We start from the raw sequence: 18,785 nt of genomic DNA on the forward strand, positions 1-18,785 counted from the left end.
ACCCGCAGAGGGGTTCCTCTCCCGTCCCAATCCCCACTCACCGCAGGTTTCCCCCCTTCACTCCGCTCTCCCGGAGGCGCTGCCGCCGTCGCTGAGGGGCTCGGCCGGGGCCAGCGGCGGGTCCGGCTCGGGGCCGGGGGAGCTTCCAGCAGCTTCCAGCAGGAGCCGGCCCTGCGCACCCTGCCCCGCTACCAAAACCCCGCCACACAAACCCAAAACAGTGGCCACAAACAGTAGTCAGCAGAGTCTCTTTTCTGGAGAAGCCCAGCCGAACACCCATGCTCAGTTTCTACAGAGCAACTGTCTCAAAAACTGTCTCAGAGTGGAAAGAAACCAAATTCCGTTACACAACAGCACCCTGAAAGTTTTCAGTCTCCACACATAACATTGTGCAAAAATTCTGGTGATCCATCAAGTCCTTCCAAATGTGAACATAAGTTCACACTCCAGAAATAGGAATTTGCAATAGCAGCATAACTACATTAACACCTACCCAAGCATTTCCCTTTCTCAGGAGACTTTGTCATCCTACAGGACTCAAACCATTTCTGACTTGCACAGTCTTCCCGGACAAGGCAGCTATGAGGGAGGCCACTGTGCTTCCACGGCGGCTCAGGATCTCCTAGTGAATGCAGCTCCTACCTGACAGCATCTTACACAACACTGATGGCAGTCAGGGAAAATCAGCAAAAGTTGTAGTATTTGGCATTTGCTATAGCTAAAAGAGGTGAGAGGATTTCCTCTCTATTATCCACTCTGATCTTACACTGCTTCCAATTCTTAGAATCATAGAATCATTTAGGTTGGAAAAGACCCTTAAGATCATCAAGTCCAACCATAAACCTAACACTGCCAACTCCACCACTAAACCATCTCCCGAAGTGCCACGTCTACACGTCTTTTAAATACCTCCAGGGATGGTGACTCCACCACTTCCCTGGGCAGCCTGTCCCAATGCCTGACAACCCTTTTGGTGAAGAAATTCTTCCTAATATCCAGTCTAAACCTCCCCTGGCGCAACTTGAGGCCATTTCCTCTCGTCCTATCTCCAGCCACCTGACAGAAGAGACCAACACCCACCTCGCTACACCCTCCTTTCAGGTAGTTGTAGAGAGCGATAAGGTCTCCCCTCAGCCTCCTCTTCTCCAGACTAAACATCCCCAGCTCCCTCAGCCGCTTCTCATAGGACCTGTGCTCCAGACCCCTCACCACCTTCGTTGCCCTTCTCTGGACACGCTCCAGCACCTCAGTGTCTTTCCTGTAGTGAGGGGCCCAAAACTGAACACAGGACTCGAGGTGCGGCCTCACCAGTGCCCAGTACAGGGGGACGATCACCTCCCTGCTCCTGCTGGCCACACTATTTCTGATACAGGCCAGGATGCCGTTGGCCTTCTTGGCCACCTGGGCACACTGCTGGCTCATACTCAGCCGGCTGTCGACCAGCACCCCCAGGTCCTTTTCCGCCGGGCAGCTTTCCAGCCACTCTTGCCCAAGCCATTCTTGCAAGATGATGTCTTGGAGAAGTGGTTAGTCCTGAGTCTGTGTACCACGTGAGAGGCCAACAGTTCCTCAGTAACCAAGTGTAATGATTCATGCCAAAGTAAGTAGTGTTTGGAGAAAGTAAACAAAGTATGTATGGAGTATGTAATGCATGGAGAAAGTAAACAAAGTTCAGGACCAAACCCTGACATCCTTGCTCAGATTCTGACTCATACAAAACCCTGGTGTGAAATAAATCCCAATCTGAAACAACTGAATGGGAGTGTCAGGATAAGGTGGGACAGAAATCACAGAGGTTATTGCAGGCCAAGGCAGTGCAGGACAAGGATGCCACGGCTGAGGCATTTATAGACATCTGAGAACATTAGATGGCTAGGTCCTGAGTCCAGCTCTTCTGCTGTCCCGGTTTTGCCTGGACTTTCTAACAACCCGCCTCCTTCTACTGTTCGCTCCCTAGCATTTGGAAAGACCTTTTGAAAAACATATTGGATCGGGCTGCAATACCAGATAACAATCAAAATCACTCTCTGCAGTCACATGCTAGTTTCCTCCCTTATCTTGAAATGGCAGACACAGCTCCCTGACAATATGCATTGTTAGTATTGAGGGATTTGGGGCTCTTTGAGAAGTAGGTTAGCAAACCTCTCCCTCTGGGGTGCTTATTCAAAACTTCACCCAGGTAGCTGGCTCCCTGCCCCGTTCCCCCAGGACCCCAAGTTCCTGTGCAAATGGTGCTGTACAGGTAGCAGCTTGGTTATCAAAGGAGATACATGAGTATATGTAAGCCTACTCAAGTGCTTTACTTCCAAAGCACCCAGTAAATCACCTTGAAAAAATATTGTCTTGTAGGGATACTGCAGGCAACTAAACATTTTAATCGATTTCGAATTGCCACAGCTTTGGGGTTTATGTCCGTATAAGCATAATTGCGCAACAGTTTGAGCTGCACAGGTCCAGTGCTGGAAAATGTTTTCCCTGTGCAGCTGGCACCACCGAGTGGAGAAAAGCATTTTTGCATTGGTTTCTGTTACAGCATGGGCATTAATGCAGGGCTACGGGCCTACACTGCCCATAAACCACATAGATTTGGAAACTGCTGTGAATAAAGGCATTTCATTTACACTTGGAATAAAAGCTCCAGATAAATCCCTTGAATTCTCGATTAAAATAGGCTGGACAGGACTGCTCTGGGTACCTTACAGATTACTAGAAATAGTATTTTTCAGCCATAGAAAACTGTCCATCTAAGGATACCTGTTTTACAAAGCTACAGAACGATAAAATCCCCCCTCTTACAGCTAATGAAAGTAACATACAGATTGTTCACTCGGCGGGAGAAAAAGGGACAGCTCTGAAATTCAGCCAGTTGTCCAGGAAAGGCTCCGCAACGTTTTTAATTTTTTTTTATTTATTCTTAACATCACTATTTCTTTACTGTGGTACTTTGGAGCCCTGTCTGGTGACCCATCTCTCTCTCTGCTCTAACTCTCAGCTTCCCGGCGGGTCCTAACACAAAAAATCACGAACATTTTGTAGGAAGCAGCGTTCGGAGCAGCGCGTCGGGCTCCGGCCCAGCGCCCCGCCAGCGCCTGGCAGCTCGGCCACTTCGGCGGTGGCAGCACCTGAGCTGGAGACAGAAAGTTATTTCTATCAGGGATTTGCTTTACACTGAGAAACCGCTTTTTTTTGTGAGTCCCAAGCTTTCCGCGCCCCCAAGGCCCCCAAAGCTCTCGATGCCGCCTCAGTTTTAGCAGCCCCCCCCCCGCAGCGGAGCGGGTGAATCCTGACGGTTATTCCACACGAGCACGGGCAGGGCTGAGCGAAAACTGCCTGGGCAGCTAAAACCCACGGCCGAACACCAAAAACCGGCGGCGGTTTTATTTCTTTTTCCCGAGAGGGACGACAGCGTTCCGCGGCTGGGCCGCGCTAGGCCGCCCGCCCCGCCGCCGTTCCCTCCTCCGCGCCGGCAGGGGGCGCCGCAGCCGACGTGGCGCCTCGGCGCAGGCCAGCTTGGTGGAGGCGACCGCCGCCCCGCCGCCTCACCGAGGAGAAGGCGGAAGTGGCGGCCGGCGGGGTCGGCGGACCGGCGGTGGGTGAGTACGGGCGGGCCGCGGGCCCGGTTCGCCGCTCTCCGGTCAAAGGCAGAGGGGCCGGCCGGGGCTCCGCCGGCGCGGGTCGCCGTAGGCGTGCTGCGTTGCCGGGGCTGGCGCTTCGGGAGCGGAGCGCGGCCCCGGCTGCCGGGCGGAGCGCGGCGCCGAGCCCTACGGCTTGCTCCCCGAGAGCGGGGCTCGGACGTCCCGGCCGTGTGGGCCCCGGGGGGGCGGGGGGGGGGGGGGGGGCTTGCCGGTGATGGAGGGCCGGCGGGCTCGGGCGGAGGCGCGGCAAGGCGGTTCCTGCTCCGAAATTGAAAGCGTGCGGCGGCCTGCTGGCGGCGGGGAGCCCAGCCGTGCCCGGCCTGTCGGCGGCGAGGGGCTCGGAGCCGGGCGGGCGGGCGGACTGGCTGGCCCGGTGGGCCGGGAAGCGGGCTGGAAGGGCTTTCTCTTGCCTCTTCGGCGTTCGGGGTGTGCCCTCGGCCGGCCGTAGGAGCGTTGGCGACGGGCAGCTCCCGAGGGGAGCTCCCGGGCGTTCGCTCCGGCGCAGTCTCGAGTACGCCGCTGTAAAAGCGGGCTTGGCTCTGGTTTTCCATCTGTGAGATGGAGGTACTCGATAACTTCCTCGGGAGCACGTTAAAGGCCTGTAAGGATCACTTGCAAGAGAGGTTACTGTTTCTAAACCCGGTGGCTCTATTTTCTGGTAGAAACTGGCAGTACTTAATATTTATGGCAAATTTACTAACACGAGTAATAAGCTACGACTTCAACAGTGCTTTCCATCAATTTCGTCTGGTTTAGATAGCTCACACCGAGACTTTAAATACTTAAACGGAAATCTCGGCTGTAGGTGGGAGGAAAGTGTTCTAATTATATCCCTCATACCCAGTAGTTAACGCTAGGCAAAAATATTTCTCCGTGTTTGCCTCTGAAAAGTTCTGCATGCTGCAGAGCTACCCGTGAGCTATGTGGGTTTTGTTGTAGCTTATGTATCACTGACGGAATGATTAAGAAAGTACTGATTTGAAGCTTTTGGTGAGGGAGAGGTAGGAAAAGGAACAGGGCAGGGGGGGGGGGGGGGACGGTGGACGACAAAGTTACTGGCTGCACTAACAGCTTCTTTAACATCTCCAGTGCATTCTATCCTGTGTTCACCAACTGCATTAACACTGGCAAGCCAACTGCTTTGTCTTTCCATAGTATGAAAGGGCCATAAAACTAGTCCCACTAGTGTCAGAAGGAAGAAAGGTCACAGAAGCATGCTGATAAAAGCACTTGGATTATTCCCATGGCAGGTATCGCTTTGAGCGTAATTCTTCTGTGTGTTCCACATTACCTTCAGTTTTCCCCAGCAGCTAAAGATTTGTGGAGCTCAGTCAGGCTCCATTGAATGAGAAGTCGTCAAGACATAAATGGCTTTTTAAGTTTTGTAGTATTGCCTCACTGCAATACTGCTTTCTATTCAAAAAATGTGCTACTGTATTTAAAAGGACAATGCACGCAATAGATATGCTGATAGACCTTCAGAATGAAAAAAAGTCTGAGGTGAACGTGCTTTTTCTTCACTTGTTGAATTTTCATGAGTTTCATATGTCAGGAAGAGTAACTTTTGTTATCTCAGTAGCACAAATTAGCTAAACAAATATTAAAAAGTTTTAGATCTAGACTGTGAAAACTAACAGTAAAAGATTATGGGTATAAAGCATGTCAAAAAGAAAATTAAAGTAAAAGTAAGGTAGAGTGACAAGGAGAAGTGTTTTAGTTGTTTCAGAATGTGTGCTTAATTCACTCTATCTTTTCTCAGGGTCTCAAATTGTTTTACTAATGCCAGATTCAAGCCTAATGCTTGTTGAGGTAGATGATAATTAAATCTAGCCTGGAGACTGTACCTTGCGGAAATTTGTTCATAGCCATACTTCTTGCTGCCTCTTTTCGAATGTTTACTTTGTCTCCCTTATGGCAGCATCTTAAATTCTCTGCAGATCTACTGAGGGATATAGAAAGGCACAATGCATATCGAAGTGTTCTCAGTGTGCAAAGGGAGAGCAGAGGCCAAAGAGAGCAGAGTCTCTGCCAAAGTAAAGAATTAAATAGTATTGTTCTTCTCACTAACGATGCTTTCCTTGTATTTGTTAATCTGAACAATTCCCAGTGAAATGTCTCTAGAAGTTAATAAATTGAAGAAAGGTTTGGGGGATTTTGGTTTGGGTTGTTTGTTTGATTATGGAAAAACCCATGGAATATTTTGGTGTTAAATACAGTATAGTGCACTTCCACTGCTCACTAAAATTAAATTCGTTTTGCCATACTTAAGTAGGATAAAATATGAACATAACTGGGAGTATGCCACCATCTAGTCTCTTAAGTAACACTTAAGCATAAAAATACATATGTGATTAAAGCCTGACAGCATTCTCTCCAAGCAAAGAGAAATCACCTGGAAAGCTTCAGAAACCCCCAAAGGCTGCTCTGCTCCAGCGGCAGGAGCTCTCAATAGTGTCTAATGAGCTTTTAATGTTGTTGTTCGATTGTATTTGCCTCAAACAAAAATTCTTATTTTAAGTCTTTAGGTTCACAAGTTAAAATTATAGGTATAGTAGTTAACCAAAAGACTTGGAAGTCTTAACAGTTACTGCTATTAGAAAAAAACCAGTTGATATCTCGACAAATGTTTGCAACATGCTTGCAGGCTTTTTCAAGAAACCAGAATCTGTTTTTTGCAGTTACGAGTTCTGCCCGAATCACCTATTGCTTTGGCTTGTCTAGCCATTTGATAGCTTTGAAATGAAAGTGTTTCGTAGGTATTAATTAAAAGGAACTTGCATCATTTTATATGTTCTGCCTGGATGAGACCAGAGTGATACTAGTTACAAACCTCATAATGTAAACACACAGTGCTTATCACTTGTCAGTAGACCATTGATTAAAATGCCTGGGAATAAGTGTTGCAAGTATTGCTTCACAAACAAATTATCCAAAGTCACTCCACTGGTCTGTCAGTCTCATGCCCCAGAAATCTGTATGTACAAAACTGTTCTCAGTGAGGCAGAAAAAGAAAAGCAAAAAGTTTGGCCCGTTTTTCTGTCCATGCGGCGTTGAAGGCATTTCCACTGCTGGCTGTGTGCTGGCCAGGCTGCAAGCAGCTTAATTATGTTTGTGAACTTCAAGTAAGAAAAGGGATTTGGAATAGTATTCTGTATTGATTTCCTTACTTATATGGCTACTTAGTGTGAATTTTCTATGAAAGGGCATGTGCAAATTAATTATATTCAGTACTTACTGATTAATACTCAAAATTTTCTATTTCATGGTTACTGATAACCCTCTCTGTTCAGTGTTCCTTCACCTTTGCCAAATGCTCAAAGGTATAATTTCATATTTCAGTGTATATAGAATACAATGCCTACTTTTATTTCCTCCCTGTTACTCTAATTATGGTGTAATTTTCCAGGCAATCTGAAGATATCTTCTGGTACCAGTAATATTTTTTGATTTAGAGAAGTTTCTGGATTAATCCCATGGCTCTTTGGAGCATGAAAATCTGTAGAAGTCCTACCTAAACCCCATTATATTATGGGACTCTGTGAATCAGAGTACTGACTTTTGTTGTGTGTGTTAATTTGAAATGTGGGTGGTTTTTAATTGTTTTGAAATTGTTTTTGTCAATCATAAGGTACATGATTCTTGCAGGAGTTTGCTCGTTTGGTCTGACTGTGCTATCTCGGATCAACCTAATCACTTTGTAATGCAACAGCATAAATAGCAACCTAGCACAGGTTACTTAGTGAAGAAAGGTTTTGTTAGGGTTTAAAGTGGGAAGGGTATTATGGGGACTCCCTGTGGTCTTAACTGTGTCTCTTCTGGGGCGTGAAGGTTTGATCCCTAGGGCATTCCAGGTTTCTGCAGCACAAATAAAGATCAAACTAATTCCATCCATTACCATTTGGCCTGGAAAGCACCTTCCTTTCTGTTGTCAAACAATATAGCTGTTGCCTTGGAGAGAGAAATCAACCTTTTCTGGCCCAAGGACTTTGGGTACCTTGTGTGTGTAAGCTAAAACCCGTTATCTATCTACTGTGCAAGTCTGATAGGACTTATTACCTCTAGAAAAGGGCATTTCAGGTGCTTTACCAAACAGAGTTTTAAGACTTTCTCTGCCTGAGAAACGTCACACTAGCAAAAACAAGAATTACCATGTAATGATCCAGTTTAATTTCCGTTTTTCCTCAATCTGAAAGCTGGATGTTGTCCAAACAAAAAAGGTCATAGAGCAGGCTACCAAAGTGTTTAATGTATTAAACTACTGACATAAAAAAAATTGATAAATTCTAAAGGCTGTGGTGTAGACAAGTTGTTATAAATTAATATTTGCATATTGTTGTACTTGTATTTGACTCAGTTTTGTTCAGCACAGAGGAAGAATAACAACTATTATCAATAGGGTAAAGAAAAACTGATGTGGTTTGGGGGGGATGTTTGTTAGGTTTTACTTCACTGGTAATCTATTTTGTAATCAAAAAGAAAGGGTAGCAATTTGATGTGAATTTGGGGATATATACTGGTTTGGGTTTTAAAATCCATCCTCTTCTAGCCTCAAAATCTTTTAAATTCCCCGGGGGAGGAACATGCAAAACTACTACAGTAGGCCCACAAATTGTCTGCTCCACCTTCATCAAGGGAAAGACCTGTCATCAACATTCACAGTATGCTCTTCTCTAATTGGTTTTCCTCTAGCACTGCTCCGATCAAGAAGATTGAATCTATGTTCCTATTCTGGAGGATAAAATAAGTGTCACAAGAAACAGAACTAATTCCTACTATAGTAGTTACAGCTTGTAGAGGAATTGTTTCAAACTGTGGTGGAGTAATCATGCCTCAGTTAGTGGTCTGAGTAACAGCAGCATGGCTTTTGATTTGGAAAGTTGTGCCTTGTCCCACACCTCTAAATACGTGTGGAGGACGCAGGATTTTCCTCACAGATAAGATGAAATGGATAAGAGTTGTAGGAGAAATCGTATCTTGTATAAAACATGAACAAAATTAAAAATCTGGCTCTTAATCACCTCGTTTTAAGTTGCATCTTTGTGTCTGAATTTCCCTATTTAAAAAGAGGAGCCAATGATACTTGCACTTCTTTTTTTAATGAACCCCTTGGTCATATGCAGACAAAAAGCTCCGTGTGGGAGTGGAGTATATCACTGAATAAGGCGGTGTTTGTGTGAGGCTGGGATGTTCACTGGTTGCAGTGACTCACTCATTAAAATGACTCTGGTACAGGATTTTTCTTTCTGTAAACTGAATGTACATACCTGCTGTGTCTGTAGAAACAATTTAAATGGGCAAAGAGAACACCACTTGCACAGAAATTAAATCTACAAAGTGTTCAACTATCGAGATTATACTGTCAGATCCTGTCTTCTTCCTTATAAGAACAATATTTCAAATAGTATGGTTTTTTCCTAGCAACAGCCCAAGAGAAGAGTCGCGCGCTTCTTTGCAATTAACATGACAGCTGAATTTGGGTAAAGCTATTATATTTTCCTCCTTGCGACTTCCTGAATTCCTTTGTGATGTTGCTAAAGGGATATATGTTCCTCTTCCCTTTCTTAGTCTCACTAAATATACCCTTGTGGCTTAGAATAATGTGAATTTTTCAGTCTTAGGCTGGTCTGTAGATTCTAATATCCTGTATACCAACATTCCCACTCCATTGGCCCAACTTAGTTCCTGTGATTTTTTGTGAAATGTGGCCTGTGGACTAATCATCCTCTGCAGCAGCTGTTAAATAGAAGTTATGTTAGTTTAATAACGGAAACAAGTTTTTTTGCTCCAGAGAAAAGAGACCTACCAATGGCAATCTAAAAAAATCTTTCTGTCACAGACCATCTTTCTAAGCATTGATTCTTCTGCTTCCATTCCAAGTCATTGAGGGAACTGCTCAGTTCCATGGGGTTAAATTGATCGTTGTTGGACTACGCCTGAAGCAACCGCTGAGAATTTACTTGGTGTTTAGTGTCTACTGCTGTTGCGTTTAGGAGCCTTGATTATAAAGCCTGTTGTGGTAGATAATGTATAGGGATAATACATGGGGGCAGAGAACAGGAACAGAAGTGAACACCACTCCTTGGATGTGGTTCCAGACAGCTCTGCTATAGAGTTATTTCTGCATAAAGTGAGCATTGCTGACCAGTTCAGTACAATTCTTAGCTGTCAAACTGTGCTTTGAGACTCTGTACCTTAATAGTATTTTGGAAATGTCAGGAATTCTACTCCTCAGGTACTTCTCATACCTCTGCGTACCTCAACAAAACGGAAAGTCACATATTTATACAACAGAATAAAAGTTCTGTTTTGATTCTAGCTGTAACTGACCTCAATACGGTAACTTTGCCTGTTTGGTTTTGTTTGGTAGATCAGCCTTTTTTTTTTGTCTGCATAACTGGAAAAAAAATAGCTCGTACACTGTTAGCTTAGGCAGTATTGCTAATTACCATGTAGATGGCCTAAACCACATTTCTGTACTGTTGCATGTCTTCAAGATATGTTTCCAGTAAAAGCTAGTTGAGGCTTTGTGTGATTAGTATTTCCGTTGATGTAATCTTCAGGTGTCATAAAATAAGTACCCGAATAAAACTACCTGTATGTCCTCCTCCTACCCATGAACATTTTGTTAAAATGACTTGTGATGTTAAATTCTGGGAGAGGCAGGAAAAAGTTCATGTTTATGAGCTTGTGGTCAAGGTAACCCTATTCATTCTGCACCCCTTGCTGCCCTCAGAGTCCGCAGTAACGATGCGGATCAACAATCGTTACAGTTCAGCTCTTGTTTAATCCTTAGATTTCCATCCCTAATATGTTTTGAATGGTGTAATGGTATTACAGTGAATGCAGTACATGAACATTGGAAGAGACCTCTGCCTATACAGCTGTGCAAAAGAAGATCAAATCTGGGCTTAGTGGGCTCATTGTGCATGCCTGGCTCTTTAACCCTCAGCCTACTCATACTGCCTTGCACCTGGTGATAACCTCTGTGTTTCAAAGAAATGTCATTTATAGAAAACTAACCACAATGGGATTCTAAGAAAATGGCTGTAACCATTAAAAAATTGCGGGAGAGGAAAATTTCTTGGACTTTAAAAATTTATATTTGTTGTTTAGACCTTTCTTTAAAGTTCCCTCATTCAATGTAGAAACATTGGCAATCTGTTTGGGGATACCAGCATTTCTTTTTAATTTCATACTCATGAGTTCAACCTGCTTTGTGAGCATTTTAAAAGCAGACTTTACTATGCCATTCACCGCTCTTCAGGGAAATGTGACTTTTATCTTCTGTTCTTACAGTCCTGTCCCTTGTCCTCCCCAATGGCTAGACTGGAAGAGGGAAAGGAGAGCAAGAACTCTGAGTACTAGTAGTTTGTAGATAGCTTTTGAGCTGTGGAAGTATTAGCCTTATCTCATGTCTAGCTGCTTACTCAATTTGAAGTCCTATTGGCAGTTTTGAAATGTTATCAGCAGTGCTGTATATTTGAATTTCATTTGCAGCACAGCATCTGCTTGTGGGTACTTGGACTTGCATTTTATTTGAGGATGTGCACCTAAACTGATTTGAAACATGCTGTAAATTGCTGTATACAGAAAATGTTAAATAACATTTATTAACTGCAAGGAAAATATGGAATTGAGCTATTGTCATCCAATAAAACTTGGTTTTGTACAGCATTTTTCATGCAAATGATATTTGAATGCTTTAGAAGTAAATAATACTGATGGGGTAGAGAGGCATTTTCAGTAAACATAGCAAGAAGAAAGAGTATTCCTCTTTTTACAGAAATCAGATAGTCAGATGAAAGAGATTACTGAAAGGTGTGTGTATTTGTGTTTGAGCTAGGCTGACAGGATGCAGTACTCTTTTCTGTATACTACAAGATAAGTAAAAAAGATAGATAACAAAAAGCGGGAAAAAACAAAACTAGTGATTTTGAGTAGAACCAAATCTGCGCCACTGTTCCAATGTTTCTGGTCAGAAATAAAATTTATTCCTGATTGGAAAGGAAGGTCTTGGAATATTTTGAAGTAACGCATCTTTTTGTCATCTTGCAGAGCATTTCTGTGTAGCACTTGATTAGCTACTATGAGCTTGCTATATAGTGATAACAGTTGTGGAGCTCGAGACGTGGAAGGCGGCTGCTGTGCAGCCATGGCCAGTGCCTGCAGCGTTGGAGCGAAAGAAGACAGCGTAAGCGTCAGCAGTGGGACTGGAAACCCTCCAAGTTCTTTCACAGAGGAAACACAAGGATATGATGTAGAGTTTGATCCGCCCTTGGAAAGTAAATATGAATGTCCAATCTGTTTGATGGCTCTTCGGGAAGCAGTGCAGACACCGTGTGGACACCGTTTCTGCAAAGGCTGCATTGTCAAATCAATAAGGTAAAGGAAAATTTATGGAAGTTGGCAGAGCAGTTTAAGGGCAATGTAAACTGTATAGAACTGCTTAAGGTGCATTACCAGTGAGTGCTAATAGAACTCTGGGAATTTATAATTCATTAAAGATGCTTTCTAATAAATACCATGTATGGCCAAAATGTCATGAGTTTGGAGGTTGCATAAGCTTTAGATAATTTGACATTTATACAAATTTACCCAGCTTATGAATCTAAAAAATCTGATTGAACAAACATTAAGTAATAATTTTAAAGTAGTAGCCAAATCCTCCAAATAAATTCCTTTTTCAGCCCAGGATTATAAAACCTGTCTTCCCTATGATTGTTTCTCTTGATAACTACAGGCAACTACAGACAGCACGGTTCCTTGGTGCACATACAGTAATTCGTGCTTTCAGTTCTTCACTTGAAATCAGCTGCTTCCTTGTTGAGCTGGAAGAGAGAATGTAATGAGGGAATAGTCTCGAACAAAGCATTGAGAGAGGAAACTAGGTGGCATATGGGGGAATGGGGATGAGATATGAAGGCAAGAACAGGCTGGGCTCATAAAAATGAATGATTGAAAGAGCAAGGAAGGGCAGAAAGTACACTGGTAGAGCATACTTCCTTCAAACCTGGCATACAGTCATCAGTGTCCCACACGTGTCAGTGAGTATTGGAACACACTGATAGAAGGCTAGATATTATGCTGTAGGGTTTTTCCTTCTCAGCGTAAGCCAGATTTTTTCTTATCGATTACTCACTTAGCTCAAATGTCACAGTACTTCGGTAGGAATCTAAATATTTAAATCTGTGACCCACATATAGAACTGGTTGATTTCCAACCTTACTTTGCACACCTTTGTGTAAAGGTCATCAAACTGTCTTCAATGTTACCATACGACGTTGTTTTTCCCAAGCATTTATTTTTAGCATACAAAATGGACAGTGCTTTCTTGATTGGTTTTCCATACCATTTATCCATATTTCTATTCCATTTCTTTTTCTCCATGGTCCATAATTTGTAGCTCACTAAATGAATAGTATGCAATGATGTTCTCTGAATACAGGGGTTTGTGGGCTTGTCTGTAGCTTCTCTCGTTATTGTATCTGATGCTACTGTATTTCTTCATGGCATCCCTTTTAGATGAAGGAGGGAAATGTTGGAGCCGAGTATGAGAAGACAAACATAATTTTGCTTTCCCTACTTATGATAGCAGAAGAGGAGGCTGTTTTCCTTTCTAGCAAGCGTAGAAATTTATTGTGTGTGTTTGCAGCACAGTTCTTGTTAACATTAGTTTCATCAATATTTCTGAGAAAAGGATGCAAATTCATTATCCAGAAAATGCAGAATACCACCAGTTTTCACCCATGAAAAGTGACTCACCTGTGGATTCTGCAGAGGAAGCTGAGAGATATTCAGTTGTCCACTAACCATACTATGAGATCACCCTCCTGCCTTAGTCCCTTGCCTCGTTCACTATGTTCCTACTTCTGCAAGAAAAGTACATCAGCCCTTACCCAGCTGCATCACTCATTGGTATTCACGTCAGCCAGGTGCATGGAAGAAGGCAAAAAAACCCCAAACCTGAACCTGTCAGCTTTAACCGTATCCAGTTGCCTAGGCATAAGCAGTTGGTCTCACTTTCTGGCCTTTGCTTTGCACATTCCAACCTAAATTCTTTCAAGAGGTTAATGTACATAATTTCATGCATGCTTGTAAGCCTTGAAACAGATGTTTGTACTAATAAAGGCCATTAAATTTTCGAATTCCTTACTTGCTCTCCCTGAGCTTGCTGTATTTCTTGGCAGTAGAAGTTTTTATACTCTTCTTTAACTTTGGTGTTTCTGGAAGGAAGAAAAGAAATCTTTAAACCTTCTCACGGGAGTATGATGTCTATAAATCCTGAAGGTAAATTAGTCAGTACTTAAGTATACTGAGCTTTAGAAATGTCTACTCACCAATCATTTCAAAGACAACAGATTTCCTAGGTTGAAAACTGAGGGGAAAGTGACTAAACTTAAAATGACCAAAAATGGGTGTCTCATTTCCAGTCTTTCAGATCCTTAACAGTTAAGGTGATCTTGTTTTCTAATCCTTCTGCTGATGAGCTGCACAGTTACGGTCACTGGTTAGAATTTACCACAGGACTGAGTGAGGAACTGCAGTGAACCCATGCTCAGAATGCAACATCTCGTAGCAGGTAGAGAAACTTCCTTCTTAAACCCCAGGCATGGGAAATGGTTTCTCTTCCTTTTTAAATTAACAGAGCACTTGCTCTGCTCAAAGTTTTAGGTCTGCAAACAGTTTCAATGACCAGAAGCTTTTGCTTCTTTTACACCTTTTCCCTATTTTACTTCAGTTCTGTAGACAGTGTTGATTGTTCCAGTGAATACTAAACACAGGTGGAAAGCATTTTTCATCTTGGAGACTATAGATGATCACCCTGGTATTTCAGGTGTTTCATTGATAGTAAATGTTTTCCTTCATTCCCCACTGAACTCTGTCTTTGGAGTACAGTTTGAGTGAATGCTTGTGAAAGCAGAGCAGACAACTTGAAGTGCCAAAACCCTCTGAATCCCTGAAGGGCTGAATTGCATGCTTAATTGGGATCCATGGATGAAGCTATTGATTTGGAGTATGTAGTCTCTGCAATACAATATTGATTTGGAGTATGTAATGTCTACAATACAATGTTGATTGATGTCACCGAGAAGCTTCTACAGAACAAAAAATGAAAATGGAAAGTGATTTTTTTTTTACTTTTTTTTTCAGTAAGTACTGTTTTTTTCAGTAAGTGACTATCACAGCCTTTATTTGATCAGGAAAAAAATGCTTCTCTTTATTCCTCATTTCCTCACTGTCTAGCTCAAGTGAACACCGAGATTAAGAATTGTAAACGATAAAGGATGGACAAGCAGTTTTTGAGTAATTGCTTCTTGTCACTCTACAAAAACAATTGTAGTTGTCCATGTTGCAGAAGTTGTGGCTGCCACTAGAAGGATTTTTTAAAAAGCTTTTAAAAGACTGGAGTCTTAGATCTTACAATGTGAGGGACATGATTAGACCAGATGGATTTGATCATGGTAAATGTTTGCCTCCCAGAAAGTCTTGGCATCTTTTTAAATAAAGCTGTCTGAAGTGCTTTGAAGTGCTATGAGTCATGGTAGTGAAGAAGCTTATCTACCGAAGTAGAACTACAAATAATAGTTTACAAATGTTACTGTCTACAACATGCTTGATTAGAAATTTTAGAAGAACTAAGTTCAGATGCAGTAGCTAATTAAATTTCACTCTAGTTTTTCTTCTGTATCTTAGATCAAAGCTGACTTAGGGCTTGTAGTAGAACTCACCAAATATCATACCCTCTGTTTATTGGAAAAGCAGAATTATGAGCTGACAAGGGGCAGCAAGGAAAGATCTGGGTGCTAGCAGTTCATCAAACAGCCGGCATGGCTGCGGTTGAAGTGTATGCCACAGTGTATGTATCTGTTTCAGTTTCCAGGCTAAACTGCTCCGTTGCTAAAATCATGGAACAGGCTTTTTCTTTAAACAAAATTCTTCCGGATTTACTTTTCATACCTATATTTTAATTTCAAGGGAAATTATAGGAATATTCATTGTACTTTGTAGCAGATGGTTATTGTTTCACAGGTACTGTTGTGCGTGGCACAGCCCAATGTGATAAATAATTCCAGCATAGGAAAGCCTCTTCTGTAATGTAAATTAGAACTGAGATGCATAAACTCAATTCTGTCATAGGAAATGTATAGCAACATCTTTGTCTGTAGATGGATCTAAGCAGTTTTTAAAACACAATCCCAATACTTGTAAATGGTGTTTGAAGTCTGTTTAATATACTACAATAAGTTATTGCTCTTTCCTTACTATAATAATTGGAAAATTGCCATTCATTCTTATTTTAGTCTTTGTCTACTAGTTACTTAAACAGGGGATCTGGTAATCATTATTTAAAATTAATCTGTTGTTGGCTGTTATTATATATGATTAGCTTTTCTGTGTAGAAAAAAGGTTGCTGTCTTACCAGCAGGCCTACTGAACTATCATTATAATTCATTAAACAGGGTATTTGTAACCAAGTTATACCTCTGAAAACTGATATCCTGTAGGTTGCCTGCAAAGCGAGGGAACGTTTCTGGGTTGTGACACAAGATCAACACGCTGATCATAGCTTAGGGAGCTCTGAAACAAAATGGCATGCTAGGTATTTTCTTTTTTTCCATTTGTTTAGGATTATGACACTCAGGCTTGTGGTGAGTTAGCTCTTGCAAGCAAAACCTAGGAAAGGAAGTTCATTGTGTCTTCTTGAAGTCTCAGCTTTACCCCCGCTTCCTCTAGCAGCATTGCTGATGAAGGAGTTGCTGAGCAATTATTTCCTTTTCCAACAAAGAACACAAATTCCCTCCTGGTCTCTACAGCCCACTAGGTTCTACTTCCCCTTATGCTTGCAAGCAGTGACAATGATCTGGCTTTTGATCTTTGCACCACAAGTGCTCTCTGACATTTTTCCGCCCCATGTATTTTTCCATTTTATTGCTGTTTCCATTAGCACTTCAGCTCGGAAGCTTTGATCCCTCATGCCTCTTTAACTGTATTATTTAATTATGAATAGATATGTTGACCTACTGGTTTCAGAAATGAGCTGATACTGGATATTTTTTTTAAAGGAAAATTTAGTGGAGGTGATCCCTTTTTAACTCCATTTTTAATGATTCTTGTGTTTAAATGTAGGTGGACAGAATGAGACAAAGTAGAACAGGCTGTTAGTTCCCTTGTGCAAGTTGCATGCACTCATGTTCCACCATCAGACTCCAGACTTTGCCAGTTAGCACTGGCTTCATCTGTCTGCTGTTAAAATGGCTTCAGATACAACACCCAATTCCAAATCCAGTGTAATTTTCATAGTTATTAGTAATTTTTGCATCTGGAGTTTTTTCACACTTCTTTGCTGTATAAATGGACAAATTGAAGGATAACCAGCTGATCAAATGGTCGTACAACAAAAACAGTGAAATTAGTTACATGAAAAGTAATGCCAAATAGATGAAGTGAATCTGGGAGAAAAAAAAAAAAAAAAAAAAAAAAAGACGTTTTTGCTTTTTCTCTCAGCTGTGATCCCCTTGGGTGTTTATAAAGTGAGAAAGAAAGGAGAGAAGGTCCAAGAATCTTTGAAGGTTTGTTTTGAAATAGTATGTGAAATATTCTTTGATGTTTGAGCTATGTGAAGTACTTACAGAAACAGGACCGTAAGTTCTTAGTTTCTTTACATCCTCCTCAAGTTTATTTCCAGAGTATCTATCATGGCATTTGTCCAAATAAAAAACTATTGAGTTAGGAAAGTGCTGCGATCCCAGTCATGCCACCTCTAGTGAAACTTGTGTATTGTCGGTTTCTCTGATGTACGTTGCATTCTTTCTGGTAATTGCCATGTAAATGCCATTTTTTTCAAAGACTTTCTTAATATGTTATAATTTGGCCACTAATGTCTTGCTAGTGTAAAAATATTTTAAATGAAGGGTAAAGGAAACTTGGAGTCTCTTTTTCCTTGCTTTTTTGTGTTGTAGAGATGCAGGTCACAAATGTCCAGTAGATAATGAAATTCTGCTCGAAAATCAACTTTTTCCTGACAACTTCGCTAAACGGGAAATCCTTTCATTAACGGTTAAGTGTCCCAACAAGGGCTGTGGTATGAAGATGGAGCTGAGGCATTTAGAGGTGAGAATTAGTTTTGAAAATGTGGAACCTCATTTTCATGGACCAGTAAAAATTCAAAATGACTTAACAAAGATGGTCATATCCGATACGTGTTTATGCTGATTCAATGCATTGTTCATTCAAGACTGTAGCTACACGTATTTGGTTTTTGATGAGTCTCTTAACTGTAATTAGGTGATTCTCAAGTGAACATCGTAGTGCATGAAAATTGTACTAATGCAGCTTTCTCTTTAGGATCATTCATGTTTGTCTTTTGATCAGCTGTATCTGTACTTCACACAAGTTCCCTGAAGTCAGTTAAATATTCCCTCAAAGCAGCTAGATATATTAGTTGAAATAATTGTTTTGGAAAATAATACACAAAGTTAAAAGGATAAACACAAAGCTGAATTTTTGCCTGAGAGCATTCTTAAAGCTCTGAATACATGAAGTCCTGATCTTAGTAATGGGACAATAACAGGCCATTGGTAAAGTCAGCGTAAGTGTATAAGGATTTGCTTGCATGAAGGAAAGGTTGCAGTTTGTTCCTCTTGTACTGGGCTTTATCTTGAAAACAGATGAGACGATATTACCTGTTTGTTGTATCAAATCCCTCTTTTGTCCTTGTTCAGGACCATCAGTTGCAGTGTGATTTTTCCGCTGTGGAATGCCCACAGTGCCAAGGAGCCTTCCAGAAGAACCATCTGAAAGAGCATATGACACAGGAGTGTCCGAGGCGTCAAGTCTGTTGTCCAAACTGTGCCACATCTATGGCCTATGAAGATAAAGAGGTACTTAGCAAGCGTCTCTGTTTTTTCAACCTTCATTCACATGGGTTTGCTTGTAAATGGAACATCAGTTTTTAAAAAAAAAAAAAAAAAAAAGGTTTTGGTCTAGAAGAGCTCTTTGTGCTGCACAGGTGAGAAGCTACAAACTCAGGACATTAGTCTAGAACAGGTGAAAGCTGGGGAGAGGATTGTGCTTAAATACAAACTTCTTGGGAACCCTGTGGTGTGAAAAGACCTGTGTAAGAAGCATTGATTTTTGGCCTTGCCAACA

General features: G+C 41.9%; 1 protein-coding gene across 6 annotated transcripts in view; it reads left to right on the forward strand.

The window, feature by feature from the left end:
• Positions 1-107: 107 nt before the first annotated feature.
• TRAF6 (TNF receptor associated factor 6) overlaps positions 108-18,785 on the forward strand; it is a 28,299-nt gene continuing 9,621 nt past the window's right edge. For 2 of the 6 annotated variants that reach the window (XM_030042797.2, XM_030042739.2), the window contains exons 1-4: positions 3,501-3,593; positions 11,691-12,017; positions 17,597-17,747; positions 18,359-18,517. In XM_030042797.2, the coding sequence (XP_029898657.1) occupies positions 11,722-12,017; positions 17,597-17,747; positions 18,359-18,517 (606 nt within the window). In that variant the 5' untranslated portion in view covers positions 3,501-3,593; positions 11,691-11,721. Of the gene's footprint in view, positions 121-3,500; positions 3,594-4,270; positions 4,637-11,686; positions 12,018-17,596; positions 17,748-18,358; positions 18,518-18,785 lie in introns of those variants that run through there. The other 4 variants (XM_030042779.2, XM_030042747.2, XM_030042755.2 and 1 more) reach the window with 4 other exon arrangements.

This window comes from Aquila chrysaetos, chromosome 2 (assembly GCF_900496995.4).
Source record: "Aquila chrysaetos chrysaetos chromosome 2, bAquChr1.4, whole genome shotgun sequence".
NCBI classification, from domain to species: Eukaryota; Metazoa; Chordata; class Aves; order Accipitriformes; family Accipitridae; genus Aquila; species Aquila chrysaetos.